Source organism: Perca fluviatilis, chromosome 18 (genome assembly GCF_010015445.1).
Source record: "Perca fluviatilis chromosome 18, GENO_Pfluv_1.0, whole genome shotgun sequence".
Lineage (NCBI taxonomy): Eukaryota > Metazoa > Chordata > Actinopteri > Perciformes > Percidae > Perca > Perca fluviatilis.
The window spans coordinates 21947105-21966463 of NC_053129.1; the positions used below are offsets into that span (position 1 = coordinate 21947105).

The 19359-nt window shown below is 40.9% G+C and overlaps 1 protein-coding gene across 3 annotated transcripts; it reads left to right on the plus strand.

Annotated features, from left to right (window-relative positions):
- Positions 1-194: 194 nt before the first annotated feature.
- Positions 195-14567, plus strand: smek1 (SMEK homolog 1, suppressor of mek1 (Dictyostelium)). 3 transcript variants are annotated; one of them, XM_039781904.1, is made up of 16 exons: positions 197-324; positions 1178-1388; positions 1631-1686; positions 1767-1865; positions 2004-2621; positions 3664-3741; positions 3841-3957; positions 5497-5613; positions 5729-5860; positions 6442-6544; positions 6646-6804; positions 6926-7095; positions 7596-7738; positions 10902-11092; positions 11202-11413; positions 13387-14567. In XM_039781904.1, the coding sequence occupies exons 2-16, from the start codon at positions 1247-1249 to the stop codon at positions 13513-13515; spliced, it is 2466 nt and encodes an 821-aa protein (XP_039637838.1). In that variant the 5' UTR covers positions 197-324; positions 1178-1246; the 3' UTR covers positions 13516-14567. The 3 variants fall into 3 exon arrangements, with proteins under 3 accessions (XP_039637840.1, XP_039637839.1, XP_039637838.1); XM_039781906.1 differs by lacking the exon at positions 13387-14567 and adding an exon at positions 12258-12539 and having other exon boundaries at positions 195-1388; XM_039781905.1 differs by having other exon boundaries at positions 196-1388; positions 7599-7738.
- Positions 14568-19359: the final 4792 nt, after the last annotated feature.

The window sequence follows — 19359 nt, forward strand, 5'->3', positions numbered from 1 at the left end:
GTTGCACTACTGGTTAAATATGATGCAGAGTGGCTGGATGGTAAGTTGTAAAAAAAGGTAAAGGGCAGAATGATGTTGGATGTTGCTGGAAACTCGACGAGTCATTTCTGCTGATCGCCTTTGAAATTGAATTTCTGGACTGTTATGTTACTGTCTCTTTAAATGTGGCGGGCTGCCCTGTTGTTGCTGTGCTGGAAACCCCGTACTGACTCTGAAGGGACCCAAGATGGCTGAATACTCACAGGGGGGGCTGTTAGCCATTATCTGAGCAAGACATCGGGAATGAATGGCAAATAGCGTTGTAATGTAAAGCGTAACCTTAAAGTAATTACACGACTACAGTTTGTTGGTTTGCATATTGTTTTGGAATGCATGAATACCAGTAAGGAGAGAGTGGTCTCTCCGCGGCCCCGAGCCAGAACATGGCGGAACACTTGGGGAAGAAATAGCCGCTAACGCTAGCTAGCTGGCGCATTATTCAGACACAATTAGCTAGTAACATTGGTCCAGGGTAAACACGGTGCCTACGGTCCACAATTGTAAAATAATATTATCGCTGCACAGCTCTGGTCATTTTGCTTCAAAGGGTTGTTTAACATTGACTATATAGAGCGTAGGCAGTTAGCGTACTAGCTTGCTAGTTAACTCGGTAGGTTTTCTAGCTAACATTGCCCGCTAGCGTACAAGCTGTAGCTAACGTTACTAATAATCTGGCAGATTGTTTTGGGGGCCAGATATCGTAACGGTGGGGCTTATTCTGGATAGCGTTACTCCTGTCTTAACTGTGTGATAGGACTCCGCAATATCTGTCATCCCTTGTTTTGTCGATTAACACGCTATCTAATGTTAATGCCCTCCCCACTGTAAAGTAACGTTAGACTGTCGTTAGGTTGCTACCATGATCTGTAAGATGATTTTGTGGGGCGCGTTGCCTCTAACACGAGCGATATAAGTATTGAGGCAGCTCGTTAAAATAATCAGCTATTGTAGTTGTAACTGCATAATCGATCGGGGAATCTTCCTGGATGCTCGTCCGGGTGTTCCGCTTTTAAGCTCCTTCAAAGAACTGTTGACCTGAGCTGGTTGATCCCTGACACTAGCTGGTTAAGTTAGTACTGCATTGTAGAAGTGATCAGGTGTTAACCGTGAATTGAAGTTGTGGCGTTACTGACGTTAGGTGAAGCAGGCACCCTGTAAAAGCCAAGAAGGTCCGGAAGGGGGGAACCGGTTACAACTACCTGCCAGGATGACTGACACTCGTCGACGAGTCAAAGTCTATACCCTCAATGAGGACAGACAGTGGGATGACCGTGGGACCGGGCACGTCTCCTCGGGATATGTGGAGCGTTTGAAAGGCACGTCTCTACTGGTGCGAGCAGAGAGTGATGGTAAGGCGAAGTAACGATTTAAAGGGATTGGCATATGCCAATTACGAGATCACTTGCAGTGTATTGGTCATCGTTATAGATGCCCAATACCTACTATATGTAACTAATACCTTCCACATAATTATTTTAATCAGCTTAAACCATGCATGTAACCCTCACTTGTATGCAGTGAATACCCTAACCTACCCTCTTCATGTCATTTTGGTAACACTTATGGACCACCTTTGTTTTCAACCTGACAGGTTCCCTACTGCTGGAGTCCAAAATCAATCCAAACACTGCCTACCAGAAACAACAGGTCAGTATTACTCCTCTAGAATATGGATTTTCTTTCTGTGTGTACTAATTGTAAATTGGCTTTGTTTTTCTTTTGGAAAGGATACATTGATAGTATGGTCAGAGGCAGAAAATTATGATCTGGCACTCAGCTTCCAGGAGAAGGCTGGCTGTGATGAAATCTGGGAGAAAATATGCCAGGTAGCTGCACTTATCTTTTGTGTGGGTGTGTGTTTGTCTGCTCTATCTGTGAATGCATTTTACATCAAGTGGGTTTGGGTGTTCCTGGTAATAGGTTCTGTAACTAATCACATCCTATGTCACTCATATGTTGTTAAGGTGCAGGGAAAGGACCCATCAGTGGACATCACCCAGGATGTGGTGGACGAGTCTGAGGAGGAACGCTTTGACGACATGTCGTCGCCAGGTCTGGAGTTACCACCATGTGAACTGAACCGCTTGGAGGACCTGGCTGAGCTGGTGGCCTCCTCACTCCCATCCCCACTGCGGCGCGAGAAACTGGCACTGGCTGTGGAAAACGAGGGCTACATTCGCAAGCTTCTGGAACTGTTCCGTGTGTGTGAGGATTTGGAGAACAGAGAGGGACTGCACCACCTGTATGAAATCATTAAAGGCATCTTCCTGCTCAATCGTACTGCACTTTTTGAGGTTATGTTCTCTGAGGAGTGCATCATGGACATCATTGGTTGTCTGGAGTTTGATCCAGCACTCCCACAGCCAAGGCGGCATCGGGAGTTTCTAACTAAGACAGCCCGCTTTAAAGAGGTGATTCCCATCTTGGATCCTGAACTGCGTCAGAAAATACACCAGACGTATCGGGTGCAGTATATTCAGGACATGGTGCTGCCCACGCCCTCTGTTTTTGAGGAAAACATGCTGTCCACCCTGCACTCCTTCATCTTCTTCAACAAGGTGGAGATTGTGGGCATGCTACAGGTGAGACGGGCAGACAGATATGTATTTTAAGGTTTGCCAGTGAAGGGTATTTCTTATTATTTTCAAATAAAATGTGTGTGTGCACTACATTTTCATTTTAAAATGTTCCCATTGCAAAAGTACATGATACAAATGAAAAAGAAATATATATATATATATATATATATATATACACACATACATACATACATACATACACATACATACATACATACATACACATACATACATACATAAAAATGTTTATGCAGTGAGGACTGGAAATTACACATCTGTAGGATTGCATTTTTGGCTGATTGTGCTTTACCCAGTCTGAGTTTGTCTGCTAGTCTTTTATGGTCATGTGACCTTTGTGTTTTTGTACTGTGTCAACTCAGCAGTGTTTATGTATGGCTGTCTCCATAGAGATGGAGAAGTGTTGTGTAAATCAGTTATGCTGCGCTAGAGGAAAACTGGCACGCTGTTGACTGGTACACCGTTCTATGTGAAGTTCTGAAGTCAAACACTACTGATATGGACCTTTTCTTCCTTACTTATCCTGAGGCAGTCTTGTCACATAAACACACTCAAGTCTTTGTTCATTTAAAAATAACACTTGATCTATTTATGAGTTATCTGTGTAAAAATTCGTATGTACATAACCCATCAGTAAAAAAAAAACAACCACAAATGTTATGTGGGAGTTTTTTCAGACTTTATATAAAGTAGATTGCATTAATGTAAACTGCAATAGTTCTAAATAACAGTGAACAAAATACATGTTTTTGATTTATGGTTGTGAATTGAATCTAAAGCCATGTTTATGACAAATTATGTCACACTATAACTTCAAAATCAGTCATTGGTTAATACGGTGAATGTTATTTTTGTTTGCTGGTTATTTGTATCTGACTCATACATTAAAGATCAACAACCGCTATGTTACGATAGATTTAATCCTTGATAAATGTCAGGGTCAAGGGTAATTTTTTCCGTATCCTGATTTGTTGACCCTCAATGTGATACTCACCCCGTCTCATCTCCCCTTCCTTTTTGATGTCAGGACGATGAGAAGTTCCTGACAGACCTCTTTGCACAGCTAACAGATGAGGCTACAGATGACGACAAAAGACATGAACTGGTATGCCAAACCTTAATCTGAGATTATTTATCAAATCCTGTCTTCATTTTTCTCCTTGTCCCTTGTTTCATAGATGCATGATTTGTTTCTTCCTCACAGGTGAACTTCCTAAAGGAATTCTGTGCATTCTCACAAACGTTACAACCTCAAAACAGAGACGCCTTCTTCAAGACATTGTCAAACATGGGCATTCTACCTGCACTAGAGGTCATACTGGTGAGTGCAGAAACCTTAACATTAATCAGAATTAAGTTAATTGGATAGTTTGCTTGGACATACAAAGGATTTGGCTCCTGGTGTCAGTAGCTTTGGTAGTGGGGTGACCCTTTTTTTTTGCATTAGGATCATGGAATGTGCCTGGATAAATTAAAAGTTGAATTAAATGAAGAAAAATATGAAGCAAAACAGAAATCTTAAGTGAAGATGATATTAAAAGTGTTGGCAGTGTAACTGTGCATCTGATCCATACAATGCTATTCGGTTACCAAGGATTGTGCACAACACAAGACCATGTTGACTTTGGTATTATATTACATTGTGTTGTGACTAAGGACTAAGGTTTTATGACTTGTATTTTTTGTGTGCAGCACTTGTTCGAAGTGAATGACATTAAAAATTGGTAGTCTCTAGTTTAAGGCTATTTAAGTACTTCTCATTATGACCATGGCACAGCATTGTTTTTTCTTTAACAAGCATGTGAACCTGTACTGTAATAAAACAAACCAAATATTGATTTTGTCTGTGTAATGTTAAACCTTGAGGATTGCCATTCATTGAACATATCATGTATAGTTAAGCATCAGGGTGGCTGCTGCAGGTTGTCATGGTACTAAACTCTTCTCTCCTCTTATCAAACACTAATTGAACTGGTGCATTTAATCATACTTGGTTGTTTTAACTGTCTGGGGAGTATGCTCTTAGGTCGGCTCTTGGCCACTCTGAGACCCTGTTTCAAATATGTACATTCAGAGGTGGCAATGCCACATTCCTTATCACGTATGTGTGTGTATGTAAATCTGACCAGAATGTAGATATTGCAAAAAAAAAAAAAAAAAAATTCTAGCTCTCCAGATGCAAAAAATAAGAATCGTATATAAGCTGCAATGTGTGTGTAGTGGTTGTGTGTATGTGGTGGTTGTGTGGGAAGTTCACAACCTGAAAAGGGGGTATGTTGTTGCGGCATTTGAATTTAAGGGCGATTTACTAATTGGTGAACCAATCTGATTGTTTATTCCATTTTGTTTGTTTTTTGTGATCCAATTTTTATTTATATTTGAAACAAACAAGACAGTTTGTACAGACCAGTTGGAGTGTAGAAGACCAAAACAAACAAACCAAACAGAAAGTTGGAGACAACATACAATAATATATGAAATAAAATCCCCCCCCCCCCCCCCCCCCCCCCCCCCCACCCCCCCAACAACAACACCCCGTTCCCCCCCCCCCCCCAAAAAAAACCCCCCCCCCCCCTTTCCCCCCCCCCCCACCACCCCCCCTTCGTTCATGACTGACAGTACACATTTCTTAACGTTCAGCTAGTGTAACGTTGTGCTATATACAGTGACGGAACACAACAATCTTACATACCACAAACCTTTTCAAACACAAAATTAGGCAATAAGGCTCTTAATCTGTTCTCTAACACCATTTAACAGCTTAACATGATGCAGATAATATAAGACTTTTTTTTTTATCCCTGAGGGGAGATTCACATTCACAATCCACTGACAAATATAATCCATGTTCATTAAACAGGGAATGGATGACGTTCAGGTGCGTGGGGCAGCCACAGATATTTTCTCTTATCTGGTGGAGTACAACCCCTCCATGGTACGAGAGTTTGTCATGCAGGAGTCTCAGCAGAATGATGACGTAAGTATATGAACAAAGTCTGCCAGAAGTATCAAAGAATGATGTTCATCATTTCACCACATAGGTAGATATAAATTAGTTACATGTTACTAATGATTATTTATTGGCCCTTCAGGACATCCTCCTGATCAACCTGATCATAGAACACATGATCTGTGATACAGACCCAGAGCTAGGTGGAGCAGTGCAGCTGATGGGTCTGCTTCGGACTCTGGTGGACCCTGAGAACATGCTGGCTACTGCAAATGTGAGTTTGCGTTTTTACTCCTAAACACGTCAGTTTATACACACAATGACTTGACAGTAAACCTGAGTACTTGATACTTAGATCCAGCATGTCCAGAAGCACTTTTGAATGTTGGCTTTTTGTTGTGAGTGAAGTGGCATTGCTTGCTCAATTCAGTTAAGTGAATCTGGATCAAGCAAAAACTCCTTTATGGTCCTTCAGTTTCATTATAAAAGATGCAAGAGAGAAGAGACACGGACACTGAGTTTACCATTCTGAAGCCACGAGTTAGGCAGCACTGCAACAACAGGATTATTCCAAGGAGCAAAGGGAGGTGGTGTTGTAAATATGCAGGTGCCACATTTGCTTTTTATACATGCAGAAGAGAAGAATGTGATCCATATGTGGATATTGGCTGAAACAAATTGAATATCTACATCATATAGCTGGACTTTCCTGATAATCAATTTACACGTTGGGACAGAGCTCTGCACCTTCACCATTGTAAACATTGTGACATGTGTTGGGTTGTGTAAAAATATTCATTGCCGTAGATATGTTTTACTTAGTAAAAAAATGTGTTCTTACATTTTTCTTTCCAGAAAACAGAAAAAACAGAGTTCCTAAGCTTCTTCTATAAGCACTGTATGCACGTCCTCTCAGCTCCCCTACTGGCCAACACCACGGAGGAAAAACCAAGCAAAGGTATTGAATACCTGCGAGGTGTGTGTGTTGGCTCTGTAAATACAAATTGAGAATAATGCACATGTATTTGATGTTGCTTGCTACCTTTACCTTTCTATTAGATGATTTTCAAACATCCCAGTTGCTGGCCTTGATTTTGGAGCTGCTGACATTCTGTGTTGAGCACCACACCTATCACATTAAGAACTACATCATCAACAAGGACATTCTCAGGAGGGTACTGGTGCTCACTGCTTCTCAGCACGCCTTCCTGGCACTATGTGAGTCACATATAATCCCTTTAATTCATAGTACCTATCAACAACTGTTAAACTTTTAAAATCAAATTTTGAACATTTTGTTTTGAGCTTAATATATTCATCTTTATCTTTCTGTGCCCAGGTGCCCTACGCTTCATGCGGAGGATCATTGGTCTGAAGGATGAATTCTACAATCGCTACATCATGAGAAACTTTCTCTTCGAGCCTGTCATCAAGGCCTTCCTTAACAACGGCTCACGCTACAATCTTATGAACTCAGCCATCATTGAGATGTTTGAGTATGTCCGTGTGGTGAGTATTTTCTTGAATTTTCGCACAATTATTTTTTATTCTTTCTCTTTTGTCCAAAATGTTTTAACAGTTAACATGGATATGTTTTTTTCGTGTTTGGACAAGTGATCAGGTTAATTAGCAGCCAGCCAGTCATTGTATACACCTCAAAAGTACACATTATTTTATATGTGATCATGTGTACACTGCTTATGATTGTGAGTTGATATGAAAGTCTTTTTAATGCAATTTCTGGATCAACTCTGTAAAAAGGAACCAATATTTGTAGGCTCTCCAACCACATCCCTATAAGTGAAAACATTTTCTCGATTCATTTTAACTAGTTTGGTGTGTTCTCCCCTCTCTTTCTCTCCCTTGCTCATTTTCTCCTCACTTCATTCCTCTTCTGCTCTGCCTCTGAACTCTAAACTACTTGTCTTACCTTTCCATACTTTCCCCCTCATTTTCTCATACTACTGTGTCTCTACACTCCTCCTTTTCTCTCCTCCCATTGCCCCTAGGAGGACGTGAAGTCTCTCACAGCTCATATAGTAGAGAACTACTGGAAAGCTCTGGAGGATGTTGACTATGTCCAAACGTTCAAGGGCTTAAAGCTGCGGTATGAACAGCAACGAGAGAGGCAAGACAACCCCAAACTGGATAGGTGAGAAAGCCATGGCTGCACTACTAAAGGCTGTTTTATGCTTCTGCATCAACTCCACGCCATAGCTACGGCGTCGCTCATACGGCGTCGTGACCCTTTCGGAGTTCTGCGTCGGGGTTGCTTTGCATCACTCAGAATGGCAAACCCCATAGACTGTCGTGCTAAAATATTAATCTTATTTGTTTGGGCTTTTCTTGCTTAGATTTTGTAAAAAGTATCGAGAAATAGACACAGTAAAATCCATTGACTTAGTTACTGTAACCAGAAAATAAGTCTGAGGCTATTAGGTAGGTGTCTGCCAGCCAGTTTATATTAGCAAGCAAACTTTAGCACAACTTCCCACAAAGTACTGCTTGCTGGCAAAGTGCTAATTTCGAAACGTTACTCACATATAGACACTTTACAAACGGATAACCCCACCATTGTAACCGAAATATGTCTGAGTTTATTTTCAAAGCTTATGTCAGTGAACTAGCATGTTGCTACTCCCACAGTAGGCTGCTTGAAACGGCGACTATCAACACATACAAGTTGACCAATCACAGTCCTTGCGGTCTGCGTCGCCTCGACGCGGAGTCAAAACGGCGGAGGGCTTGGAGCGGGGTTCACGGCGACACAGAGGGGTCTGCGGGGGTACGCCGTCGATTCAACGCAGAAGCATAAATCAGCATTAATACTACTGCTGCTACTACTACAACTTTTACACCATCACTAATGATTTAATCAGTAAGGGAATCCTTTGCCTGTGAGTGTGTCTCACAGTACATGGAAAGAACAATGTCAGTGTGACATTCCAGTCAGATAACTCAAATAACTGTTAAAATGACTAATATATTGTTTCTTGTGTGCATTATGATTTTTTTGGAGTCAAGTGTCTTCTCTCACAGTGCCACTTTGTTTTAGATAGTGTAGGGCTGGGCGATATATCGATATACTACCTTATAGCGATATATTTTCATATGAGATTAGACAATACCATTTATATTAATATGGTTTAGTGTTGCGTTATTACCCATTTCTTCTGTAAAGCCGTGCCTGTGTTTGGATATGTCCTCTTACTCTCGGCACCGCCCCACCCCCCCTCACTCGCACACGGCTCCCCTGCAACATGGAGAGACACCGTGCTGGTGCACACTACTGACATTTGGATACATTTTTAATTGTTATATACACATCTGTATCTTGTTAAGCATGAGAGGAAAACTTGTATTTGTTCCGTGTTTTCGCTGGTAACTTTCTGTCATGCCGGCCTCCACGGCGAAAAACACAGAAGAAGTTAGCCTACTGAATGCAACTAACTTGAGTTCAAGGGTTATAGTGTGTGAGACCACGCCTGCTAGACCCGGCGAGAGAGATGTGACCCATGGCCAGATTATCATAGTTCATAAAAATGCAGCGCAGCGACGATAGACATTTCATACACGAGACGTTTGTAACGCTGCTGACCCACCGAAGCGCATTCAACCAGCGATGGACCCGTTCATGATGAGTCAGCCGGCATCACTGTGTGAGTAGGGAATCCAGTCTGCAGTGTAGTTCAGACACTTCACTGATAAACCAGAGAACTGTACGGTAACAATCTGCTTCATGATCGAGAACATTTTTGTATCACACTCCCCCTCTGATATGATCACAATCTGTTTTACTAAAACCGCTTGTGACATCTCACATGTGGCTTTAACTTAAATCTGAACATTTAACCCACTTTGTCAAAAATACAGAGATATGGTGTATCACCATTCAGCCGAAAAATACGGCATTATGATTTTTAGTCCATATCGCCCAGCATTAAGATAGTGCCTATTTTTATTTGTATCATCTTTTGATATTTTGCGTGTACACTTGTTGTGCTACAGATTTCTCAGCTAAATACAATATGTGCTGTCTGTGACCGGCTGAGATTGTGCAATGTATGTACCACTTACTCATATATGACTCTGACTGAAGTACACACAGTCAAGAGCATGTCACTTATTATGTTGCTGCAACCTACACTCGGCATACTTTCCAACAACAAAAACAACAACAACAATAATAATAATAACAGGTGTTTTTTTGTTATTTTTTTATTTTACTTTGCTCCTGTGATTTGTTTTTTGTTTTGTTAATTAACCCCTACACACTAGAGGGTGACACAGGAATCAATTGTCGCTCCCATCCCGACCCCACGAAAATACTCCCGTCATATCCCGATCATGTGACTCAGGGGTTCACACAAGGTGCTTTTAAGTATTTAAATTTTGAGCGGGAAAAAAAATCAGGTACTGAAAATGTCCCTTTTTTGATAAAGTTATAAAGCCCTTAAAATTTAAATGAACCAAATAACTCCGTCTAATATTTTGACCAAGGGTTTGTTTATGACGTGAAGTCATTAGAATTAATTTGCTTAGAATGAGAAATCGCTCAGGTTTTTTAATTTTCTTCCTTACCTTAATGACCCCCTTACTGGAAGCTAGCTATTATGTGCAGGGATTCGTGGTGTGGTGCAAATTCTTGTAAACAGGGTGAACAATGCTGGTGTTTTTTTATATATATATATATATATATATATATATATATATATATATATATATATATATATATATATATATATATATATATATATATATATACGAGATCTCCGAATTTTATAAGCACTTACTCTTTGAACTATTGTGTTCTAGCAAAGTAATGCGGCATTGACAATACTACAGCTAATAATCACCGAAGTGACTGAGAAAGAATGCGTGTCGATGACTGCTTGAGAAGCGCTCGTTGTAGGTTTTTAGGCTCTCAGTCACTGTCAGGACATATTCATGAGTTTGGTTGTGTGTGTGTAGGTGCGTCTGTGTGCATATCTGTCCGCAGCTAATAGGTTTTTTGTGCATATTTATTATGCCATTGTATTTCAGACAGTTAGAATTTACCTTCTTCAGTTCTCCGATTGGTTGATTTTGTGGCACATTGTAACGCTGTGGCAGGTTGAGCGGGTGTACAATGTCATGTGACCTAGTGTGCAGCAGCAGTCTGCCCGCGCAGCGAACCAAGTTGTGAGAGGGCGTATGAGTTAAAATTATAAAACCCTGTTATATTAAAGACACTTTGTGAGTGAAATCTGGTTTAAGACGCACAAATGTGTATTTAGTTTTTTTTTAACTCTTAAGCGGTGCTTTATTCTCTCCAGCATGCGCTCCATCCTGAGAAACCACCGTTTCCGTCGTGATGCACGGACACTGGAGGATGAAGAGGAGATGTGGTTTAACACCGATGAGGATGACCTTGAGGATGGTGAGGCAGTGGTTCCTCCCTCTGACAAGATGAAAAGTGAGGAAGACCTCATGGAACCTATCAGCAAGTTCATGGAGAGAAAGAAATGTAAGCATGGAAATGCATGTTTTCCACCCTGGTTACAGTGATGGAAAGAAAACACTTTTAAATGGGGAGAATAACTATTTCTTGTTCAACTCTCCCTCTCTACCCTCAGTGAAAGACACAGACGACAAAGAAGTACTGGGGAAGTCAAGCTTATCAGGCAGGCAGAACCCCAGCTTCAAGCTCTCATTCTCTGGCTCCACTAAAACCAGCCTCTCCAGCCCCCCTTCATCTGCCTCATTGAACCCAGGCTCTCCGGGATCACCAGGTTCTCCAGGCTCAGGGGCACGGAGCTCACCCTCCACCACAACCGTAACCACAAAGGTACATGTCGGCCCTGTAAATGTGAAAAAGGTGTGGGTCTTAAACTTGAGTTGTTTTTTTTGTGTGAAGTCAGACAACTTATCTTCAGTGCTATTGAGAGACAACATTTTTAAGGACAAAGCCAAAAGTGATTTTGCACACTGTCTGTTCTGTATCTAACACTACTTAACTGAAATGAAAGAGAGAATTTGGTCAAACTTGAGCTTTGGCTATGAATCTTCACACTTAGATTGTCAATTTTCACACAACTCCCACCATCCTTGTGTATTGCAAAGAATGGTCATTGCCACCAGTGTGCAATTAGACTGCACAGATTTTCTACTCGTTGGCTTTATTTAGACACGTGGGAAATAGAGGGAGGGAGACTAAGAATGCAGAGCTCCAGACTAACTTTTTTTACTAGGGGCACTGTAGCCCCTAACTAAAAAATGTAGTGGCAGGAAAGTTAGAGACGCACACCTTGAATCGACCTGCAACACAATTGTTCACATTTCCCCCATTTTAACTGTTTTACTGATAATGCTTTGGGGATAAATACAGACACTACAATGTGCTGGATTATTTCACTTCACAGTCACATTTTAATTGATTGGTACTTAACAAATGAACATTCACAAATGTAATTGCCTCAGCCCCATACAGGGTCTCCTCTTTTTTTAATTTTTTTTTGTTTCGTTGAAATCGCAACCATTGCTATATATATATATATATATATATATATATATACATATACACATATATATATATATATATATATATATATATATACATACATACATACATACATACATACATACATACGTACATTGGGTGTAAGATACTCCCCCTTTCTCTTTTTTCAAAGAAGCGGTCTCCGCTCTCTGCCGTCTCTAACGTTAACCTGTCTTACCCAAGTGAAGGAGCGGTACTGCAGCATGTGGCAAATGTCGGAGCTGACATTAGCATTGCAAATAAAAAGAAAGGCAAATAAGTAAGTGAATGCACAGGTAATTAAGTAATATTCCGCAGTTTTGGTGTTGAAATAAAACCCCGTCCTTTTTGTCTGAGACCGAGACAACATTGAGTAAAAATGCGGTTGATTTTATGACTAGACCGAATACAACAGCTCTGCTGAGGTCTATCAACACAGCTCCGCCGACCGGAAGTGCTGGCTAATCGTAAATGTATAACTCCGGTATCCTACCAATAATTCCTTGGTAAGGGTTTTTTCCAAAAAAAAAAATTATTTTTTTTTTGTTCCCCCCCCCCAAAAATTTTTCACACCCGCGGCGGCCCCCATCTCACCCACATTGGCCTCCTTTTCAACATGAAATAAAAAAACTCATCAAATTTGCAGGTGGCACATGTGCGAGTAGTTTTAAATTACTCACACGGTCTCAAAAAATGGCTGCAAAAACGGACCATGTGGTCTAAAAAGAGGAAATGTAACCTCAAATGAGAATGATGCACATTAGAAACCCATACAAGAGAGAAGAACAAAGACAAAATACAGACAATTTGGGACAGTTTGTTGAGCACTAGCGGGGTGTTTTGGATGTTGAAAATTGTCCCAGGATTGATTTGAATTCTACAACAGAGAGATGAGTGTGGTAGAGTTGTGAAGAGACACAGAAGAACACTCTTATAGTTTCCAATCTACTAAATTTGCAGGTAGTATAGCCTAAAAAGGCCAAACCCAGGTCTACCAGGGGGCTTATCTCAGCCAAATAATACTTAACGTGTCTGATGTCAGGGTGACTACATTTATAAAAAAAATAAATAAAAAAAAGATTATTCTTTGGGCATTTCTGGCCTTTATTTTTGACAGAACAGCTGAAGACATGAAAGGGGAGAGAGAGGGGGAATGACATGCAGCAAAGGGCCGCAGGTCGGATTCGAACCTGGGCCCGCTGCATCGAGGAGTAAACCTCTATATGTGGGCGCCTGCTCTACCAACTGAGCTATCTTTTTATGTGTGTTGTTGTTTGTTTCAGGGAGGTTTAGTGGGACTGGTGGACTATCCTGATGATGATGACGAGGAGGAGGAGGAAGAAGAGGAAGAGGATGGGGAGAGTAAAGAGGACCCTCTGCCACCTTCGAAGAAGTCCAAACTGAGTTCCTAAAGAAGCTTCGCTGTCTCAGCTTGTGCTGTGCTCGGACAGTTTCAGCGCATAGACTTTACACAGGAATCATCAAACTTGTAAACAAATTGAATGAATGAAAGGCACCCCTTGCCGTCAGCGGGTGGCCAACAGAGGAGCAGACGTTGAACGGATACGAAGCCTCCTCAGACTAGCCCACTTCATACAAGTGCCAATCAGGAAGCCAGGAGTGAAGAACCGTCTGAAACGTGGAGCAGACGTGTGAAAGTTGGGAGACAAGAGATCACCCTCAGACAGCATGAGACAGGTGGGAGTTTGGTTATTTAGCAACTTGAGGAAAAGACCACATACAAAAACACATGTACATGCAAACTGAAATCCCAGAGAGCTCGCAGGCTCTGACCATAACCCACTGCCCCCCGCCCCCCACTCAGGGAAGGACATCACAGCGGCCCAAATGGGTTGGCCAATTCAGACCCAGAACCAACACTCGCACCCCCATCCCCCTGCCCAGAATTCGCCATCCTCCTTGTTTCTTTCTACTTCTTTTTCTCCTCTGCTCTTTCTCCCTTTCTTTGTCTGTTGCTTTTTGTCCCTTTTTTTAAGTTAGTATATAGGACCAGACGGGAGGCAGCATGTGGCAAAGAGCTGTCCTTGTTGTCGTTTGATGATGTCATCAGTGTCGTCGTTCCTCAGCGGACGTTCTTTCTCTGAAGAGAAAAAAAAGCCAGCAGTTTCTTCATTATTTTCTTGTTGTTCTCTATTTGTCTCTCAATCTTTCTCCTGTTTTTTTTTGTAAATGATAACAAGAAAGACCTGCCTTTAAATGTTCAGGACGTTTTCAGTCCCACTTGAACAGGTTTTTAAAGACCTCAGTAGGTGAGCTAGTTTTACCCTTTTTGCCCTTTGAAACTGCAGATTTTTTGGAGAATTTGTAATCCCGTCTTGATTAAAGATTGAGTGGAATTCTAGATGTGATGAATTTTGTCATATCTTTTCATTTTTTCCTTTTACATGAGTGTACACTTAGTTGTTCAGAATATTTGGGACCATTAAAATGATCTTTGCTGTAAGATGTCCTACTACCTTTGTCCTAATAACTCAAGTGTTTCCTTGCTGCATTGTGCTGTTATTGATCAGTCTGGGTTTCCTTGGCACCATAAGAATGTGACCCTGTAATTGTAGCACAGAAGGTGCTGTTGGGTTCAACAGGCCACTAAACGTCACACTATAAAGATTAAAGACCTGGCAACCTGTAGCTCACCTGGTACAGTGTGCGCCCCATGTACTTGGATTCCTTGGCAGCTCTTCCCCCCCCCCTCCTTTCCTGTCTACCTGTACTTTCTAATAAAAATAATCTAAAACAAAAAGACTTACAAGCACACCCTGAAACTGTAAAAATAAATACATTTTAGTGTACATTTTAATAATTCAATTTATTCCCTAGATTGATTTTGTGAAACCATGTAGATGACAAAATATATGGTCATGTTTTCTTGCAAGGACCAACATGATTTGACTCAACTTTCAAGATGTATTCCACAACTATCTTAGAGTTCTTCCAGGAATCAAAGCAATGCCTTATATTGTGAAAATCAGATTAACTTCTACATTTAGTTCCTCATTTAATGGGCGGACCTCAGTTGCTGATCTCTATTATCCAGCAGGTGGTGCCCTTAGTCTATAAAAGAATGATCAGGTGTGTCTGTCCTCATGTATTATGTCATCTGTACTTTGTAATTTTTTACAGTAAATATGTTTGGGATGGTGGTCATTTTAGCACAGCCTAGGTTAACACTGTCTGGAAATATTTTGTGAGCATTTCATGCATCAATTGTGAATAGCTCTGGTTTGGTGCTGTCCTTACAGTACTAATATATAGCAATCCTGTCTACACTGCTTTAGCAAAGACAGACAGGTATCTGTTGATCAGTGGGTAACTTTAAGTGCTAGACTGATCCCTTTCATGAGTATTAAGTGTTCCAAAAAAGTACTGCATGTGACAGCATCACTATAAACTCAGATGTGATGTTAAGAATATTTATTTAACTTATTTGACTAACTTCACATCCTGGAGGATAAACGAGGCTGTTGAAGTGGAAGACTACAATGGTGCTCTTTATTTAGATGATTGTTGACAGTTTAATGCATGTGAGTATGATTCATTTTACCATCATGTTTCACTGACAAACATCGTTTTGGTCATAATTACAGTTATTCAGTTTGACAAAAGGTAGTGAGTTGACATACTCTAAGTATTATAGCTGAGGCCACAGTGCCCTAACCCTTTTTTTTTTTTTCTTCAATGAGTGAAAATAGTTTATGAAAAATGCCAGTACCTCCCAGCTTATGTGGTCACCTTAGTGGGAGTTTGAGTATGACTAAAAAACAAACAGCATCCAGGCCACCAAGGAGTCGCTGGGTTGTCCCTCCAAGTGCATTGTGGCCTTCAAACATTGCTTATTAATTAAATAAGCCAACAGAAGAGGATCACTCGGTGCTCAGCATGCAGCAGCCGCCACACAAGACAACGCCTATTAAGACTCCCATTCACATGAAAGCCATCAACAGACAACGGCAGCTTTTCAGGAGCAGCCCTCCCTGCCAGCCTCCGTTTGCTCCTCAGCAGGAGTGTGGCAGAGTGTGTGTGTGTGTGTGTGTGATCTCCCTCTTTGCCACTGGAGAGGCCAGCCTGCTCCTGGTGCCAGTCACTACTCCACCAGAATGCCGGCTCCACTTCCAGTGCCAAGGCGCTCACCCGGCTCTGCCCGCCTGTATGTCTGCCAGACTGAAGAGTCCCCATCGGTGACACTGCTGTCCAGCTTCCTGCTGGGCCAATGAAAAGCCTCTTTGACAGCTCTCTTGATTGGCTCGGCTCCCTAAGCATCCAGGCTGCCACTTATCAACTGTCTGGATTGATCACATCAGTAGATATATATGCAAATGCTCATACAGCAGCATACGATGATGCACTGCAAACAATTATTGTGTTGGGGATAAGTTGTATGCATATTTTCATGATACATAACCATAATTGCATATTGCAAGCAAGGGCGAAACTAGGAATTATCCTGCACTTTGAGTTAACTCAGACACATCTCCGAACATTTCATAGACACTACCCTGACAACATTGAGTGGTTTTCAGCAGTAGTTATTTGTTTGTGATTCCAGGAAGGAAAATCTATTTTTATGTTGCATAAGATATACTAAGCTGTATTATATTGCAAAATCAATAACTTGATTATTATTTTTATCCCATTTTGTGTCAAATAACATTTACACTTGAGCTTGACGGTTCATTCTTGATATTAGGAAAAGCATTTACAAAAACAATCAACTCTACTTAGTCTGCTTACTCACTTGTTCTGGAGCTTTTGACCATTTTCACAACACCCAAGCAAACTTAAATATGCTCATGTGGACCGTGTGATACAGTCAAACGCTCCAGATTAGAATTTGATGTTTTATTAAAACATTTTAATCAATCAATTCAATCAACCTGAAGACCACCAAAGGCATTTTAGTTGAGATGCTTTCAGGTCCCTTCTTAAGTTTGGGGCCTTGGATAGTCACTACAAACCACTATCACACAGCAATTCCCCAAACTGGACATACATTTGATGTTGTGTGGTGGAGAACTTAACATGTTATGTAAAAGTTCTACACAACTATAATTCAGAATGAAATTTGCTACTCCACTGTATTTATTTGACTGCTTTAGTCAGCTTTTTAAAAATAAATACATATGACCAGTTATGAAATAGAATAAATAGTTTATATTAAACCAGTAGTTCCCAAATGCTTTGGCTTGTGGCACGTTACAAAAGCAGATATCTATGAGTTGCTAACAGTTCCTCCAAAAAGAGATTTTTCCTCTGAACATCTCACATTGTTTTATTCAAATAAGTGTTCGAGGCCCAAAGAGGTAAAACCCTCCAATATTTCACAAAAAAAAACTAAAATCAATTGAAATGTATGTAGCACAATTGAGTTTCTCTCTTTTTTCCTACTGTACCTTATTAATCATCTCATGACCCCCCCTGATTTATCTTCTGACCCTTTCCGAGGGGCCCTGGCCCATACTTTGGTAACCACTGTATTAAATACTGTGAAGAAATAATTAAAGTTAACATCCTAAAGTGCCTTAATATGATAATGACATTACTAAGAAGTTACATGTTTTTAGGAAATGTGGGTGTAGGTAAGGAAAAAGTGTAACTGTGCTCATGTCCAATATGTGTGTAAGCTTGATTAGATCATTACTCTTACACATGATGAGCTGGTATTGACAGGTTAAATCAGTATGGGACAGTGGAAAAGTACAAAATACCTAGAGACAGGATGAGAGACATAGGTTGTGAAACAACTATTATGAGTGTGGTCATGTATGACACACATCAATGTGGGCCACCCTACTTCACCCTGGGGCTCCGTAGAATGGCCCCAACTTCCTAGTACAGAGAGTTGATTTTCTATTCTACTCTGGGGTGTCACCTCCTTCCTCCCATTGGTTGGTTGGGGCCAGGTTCCTTTGGCTCTTCCTGGTCCAATGACTTCTTCAGCTGCACTCTGAAGGAGGAGTGTACCTATAAGTCATGTAACTCTTACATGACTTCTCACATGACCACACTCATAATAGTTGTTTCACAACCTATGTCTCTCATCCTGTCTCTAGGTATTTTGTATTTTTCCTCTGTCCCATACTGATGTAACCTGTCAATACCAGCTCATCATGTACTAACTACGGTGGCCCAACAGAAAATCAAGCTGTTCCACTTGGCGCTCCCTCTAGAGGCCTGGAGAACTTCCGTTGTGTAATCTGGATGCAGCATTTTTTTTGTTGCATTTGTTTTCGGGGATTGTCTGCTTTTCTTTTTGCATCGCTTCTCTATTCGGGGTTTGTGTGCTTTTCTTTTTGCATCGTTTCTATATTTGCAGCGCGTTTATGTATTTGGTTGTGTTGTGTGTATTTGCAGCGCGTTTGCTGAATGCTGCTGCATGTGTTGTCAAATTAATGAAGTTGTTTTCTTAATTTGCTTGTGTTTTGTCTATTTGCATGCATTTTCTTAAGTAGCAGGGGGTTTGCACCTGTCGGCCACCATAGTTAACAGTAAGGGTAATGATCTAATCAAGCTTACACACATATTGCACAGAGCACCATCGATTATCTACTCAAGCATACTCACACACATTGGACATGAGAACAGTTACCTACACCCACATTTCCTAAAAACATGTAACTTCTTAGTAATGTCATTATCATATTAAGGCACTTTAGGATATTAACTTTAAGGTTACATCAGTATGGGACAGTGGAACAGTACAAAATACCTAGAGACAGGATGAGAGACATAGGTTGTGAAACAACTATTATGAGTGTGGTCATGTGAGAAGTCATGTAATTAAGGGAGTTTTTCCTCACCACTGTTGCAACAGCCACTGCTAATGCTTGCTCTTGAGGGAATTACTGTAATTGTTGGGGTTTTGGAATTTATAGAGTGTGGTCTAGACCTACTCTATCTGTAAAGTGTCTCGAGATAAATGTTATGATTTGATACTATAAATAAAATTGAATTGAATTGAATTGAATGTAAGAGTTGCATGACTTATAGGTGTACTCCTCCTTCAGATGACGGTTGAATAAGTCATTGGACCAGGAAGGCAAAAGGAACCTGGCCCCAACCAACCAATGGGAGGGAGGAAGCGACACCCCAGAGTAGATTAGAATATCAACTGTCTCTACTAGGAAGTTGGGGGCTATTCTACGGAGACCCAGGGTGAAGTAGGGTGGCCCACATCGATGTGTGTTACGTATCCTTTTGTTTTATTCCTTGTATATTTTATCCTTCTGTCCTAAATGACC

What these genes read in the sequence shown, in the direction of transcription:
- smek1 (XM_039781904.1), top strand. Translation starts at nt 1,247, where the DNA reads ATGACTGACACTCGTCGACGAGTCAAAGTCTATACCCTCAATGAGGAC. An exon ending in AGATTGTGGGCATGCTACAG is followed by an intron (nt 2,622 to 3,663) that starts GTGAGACGGGCA and finishes TTTTGATGTCAG; the next exon opens with GACGATGAGAAGTTCCTGAC. An exon ending in GGAGGAAAAACCAAGCAAAG is followed by an intron (nt 6,545 to 6,645) that starts GTATTGAATACC and finishes CCTTTCTATTAG; the next exon opens with ATGATTTTCAAACATCCCAG.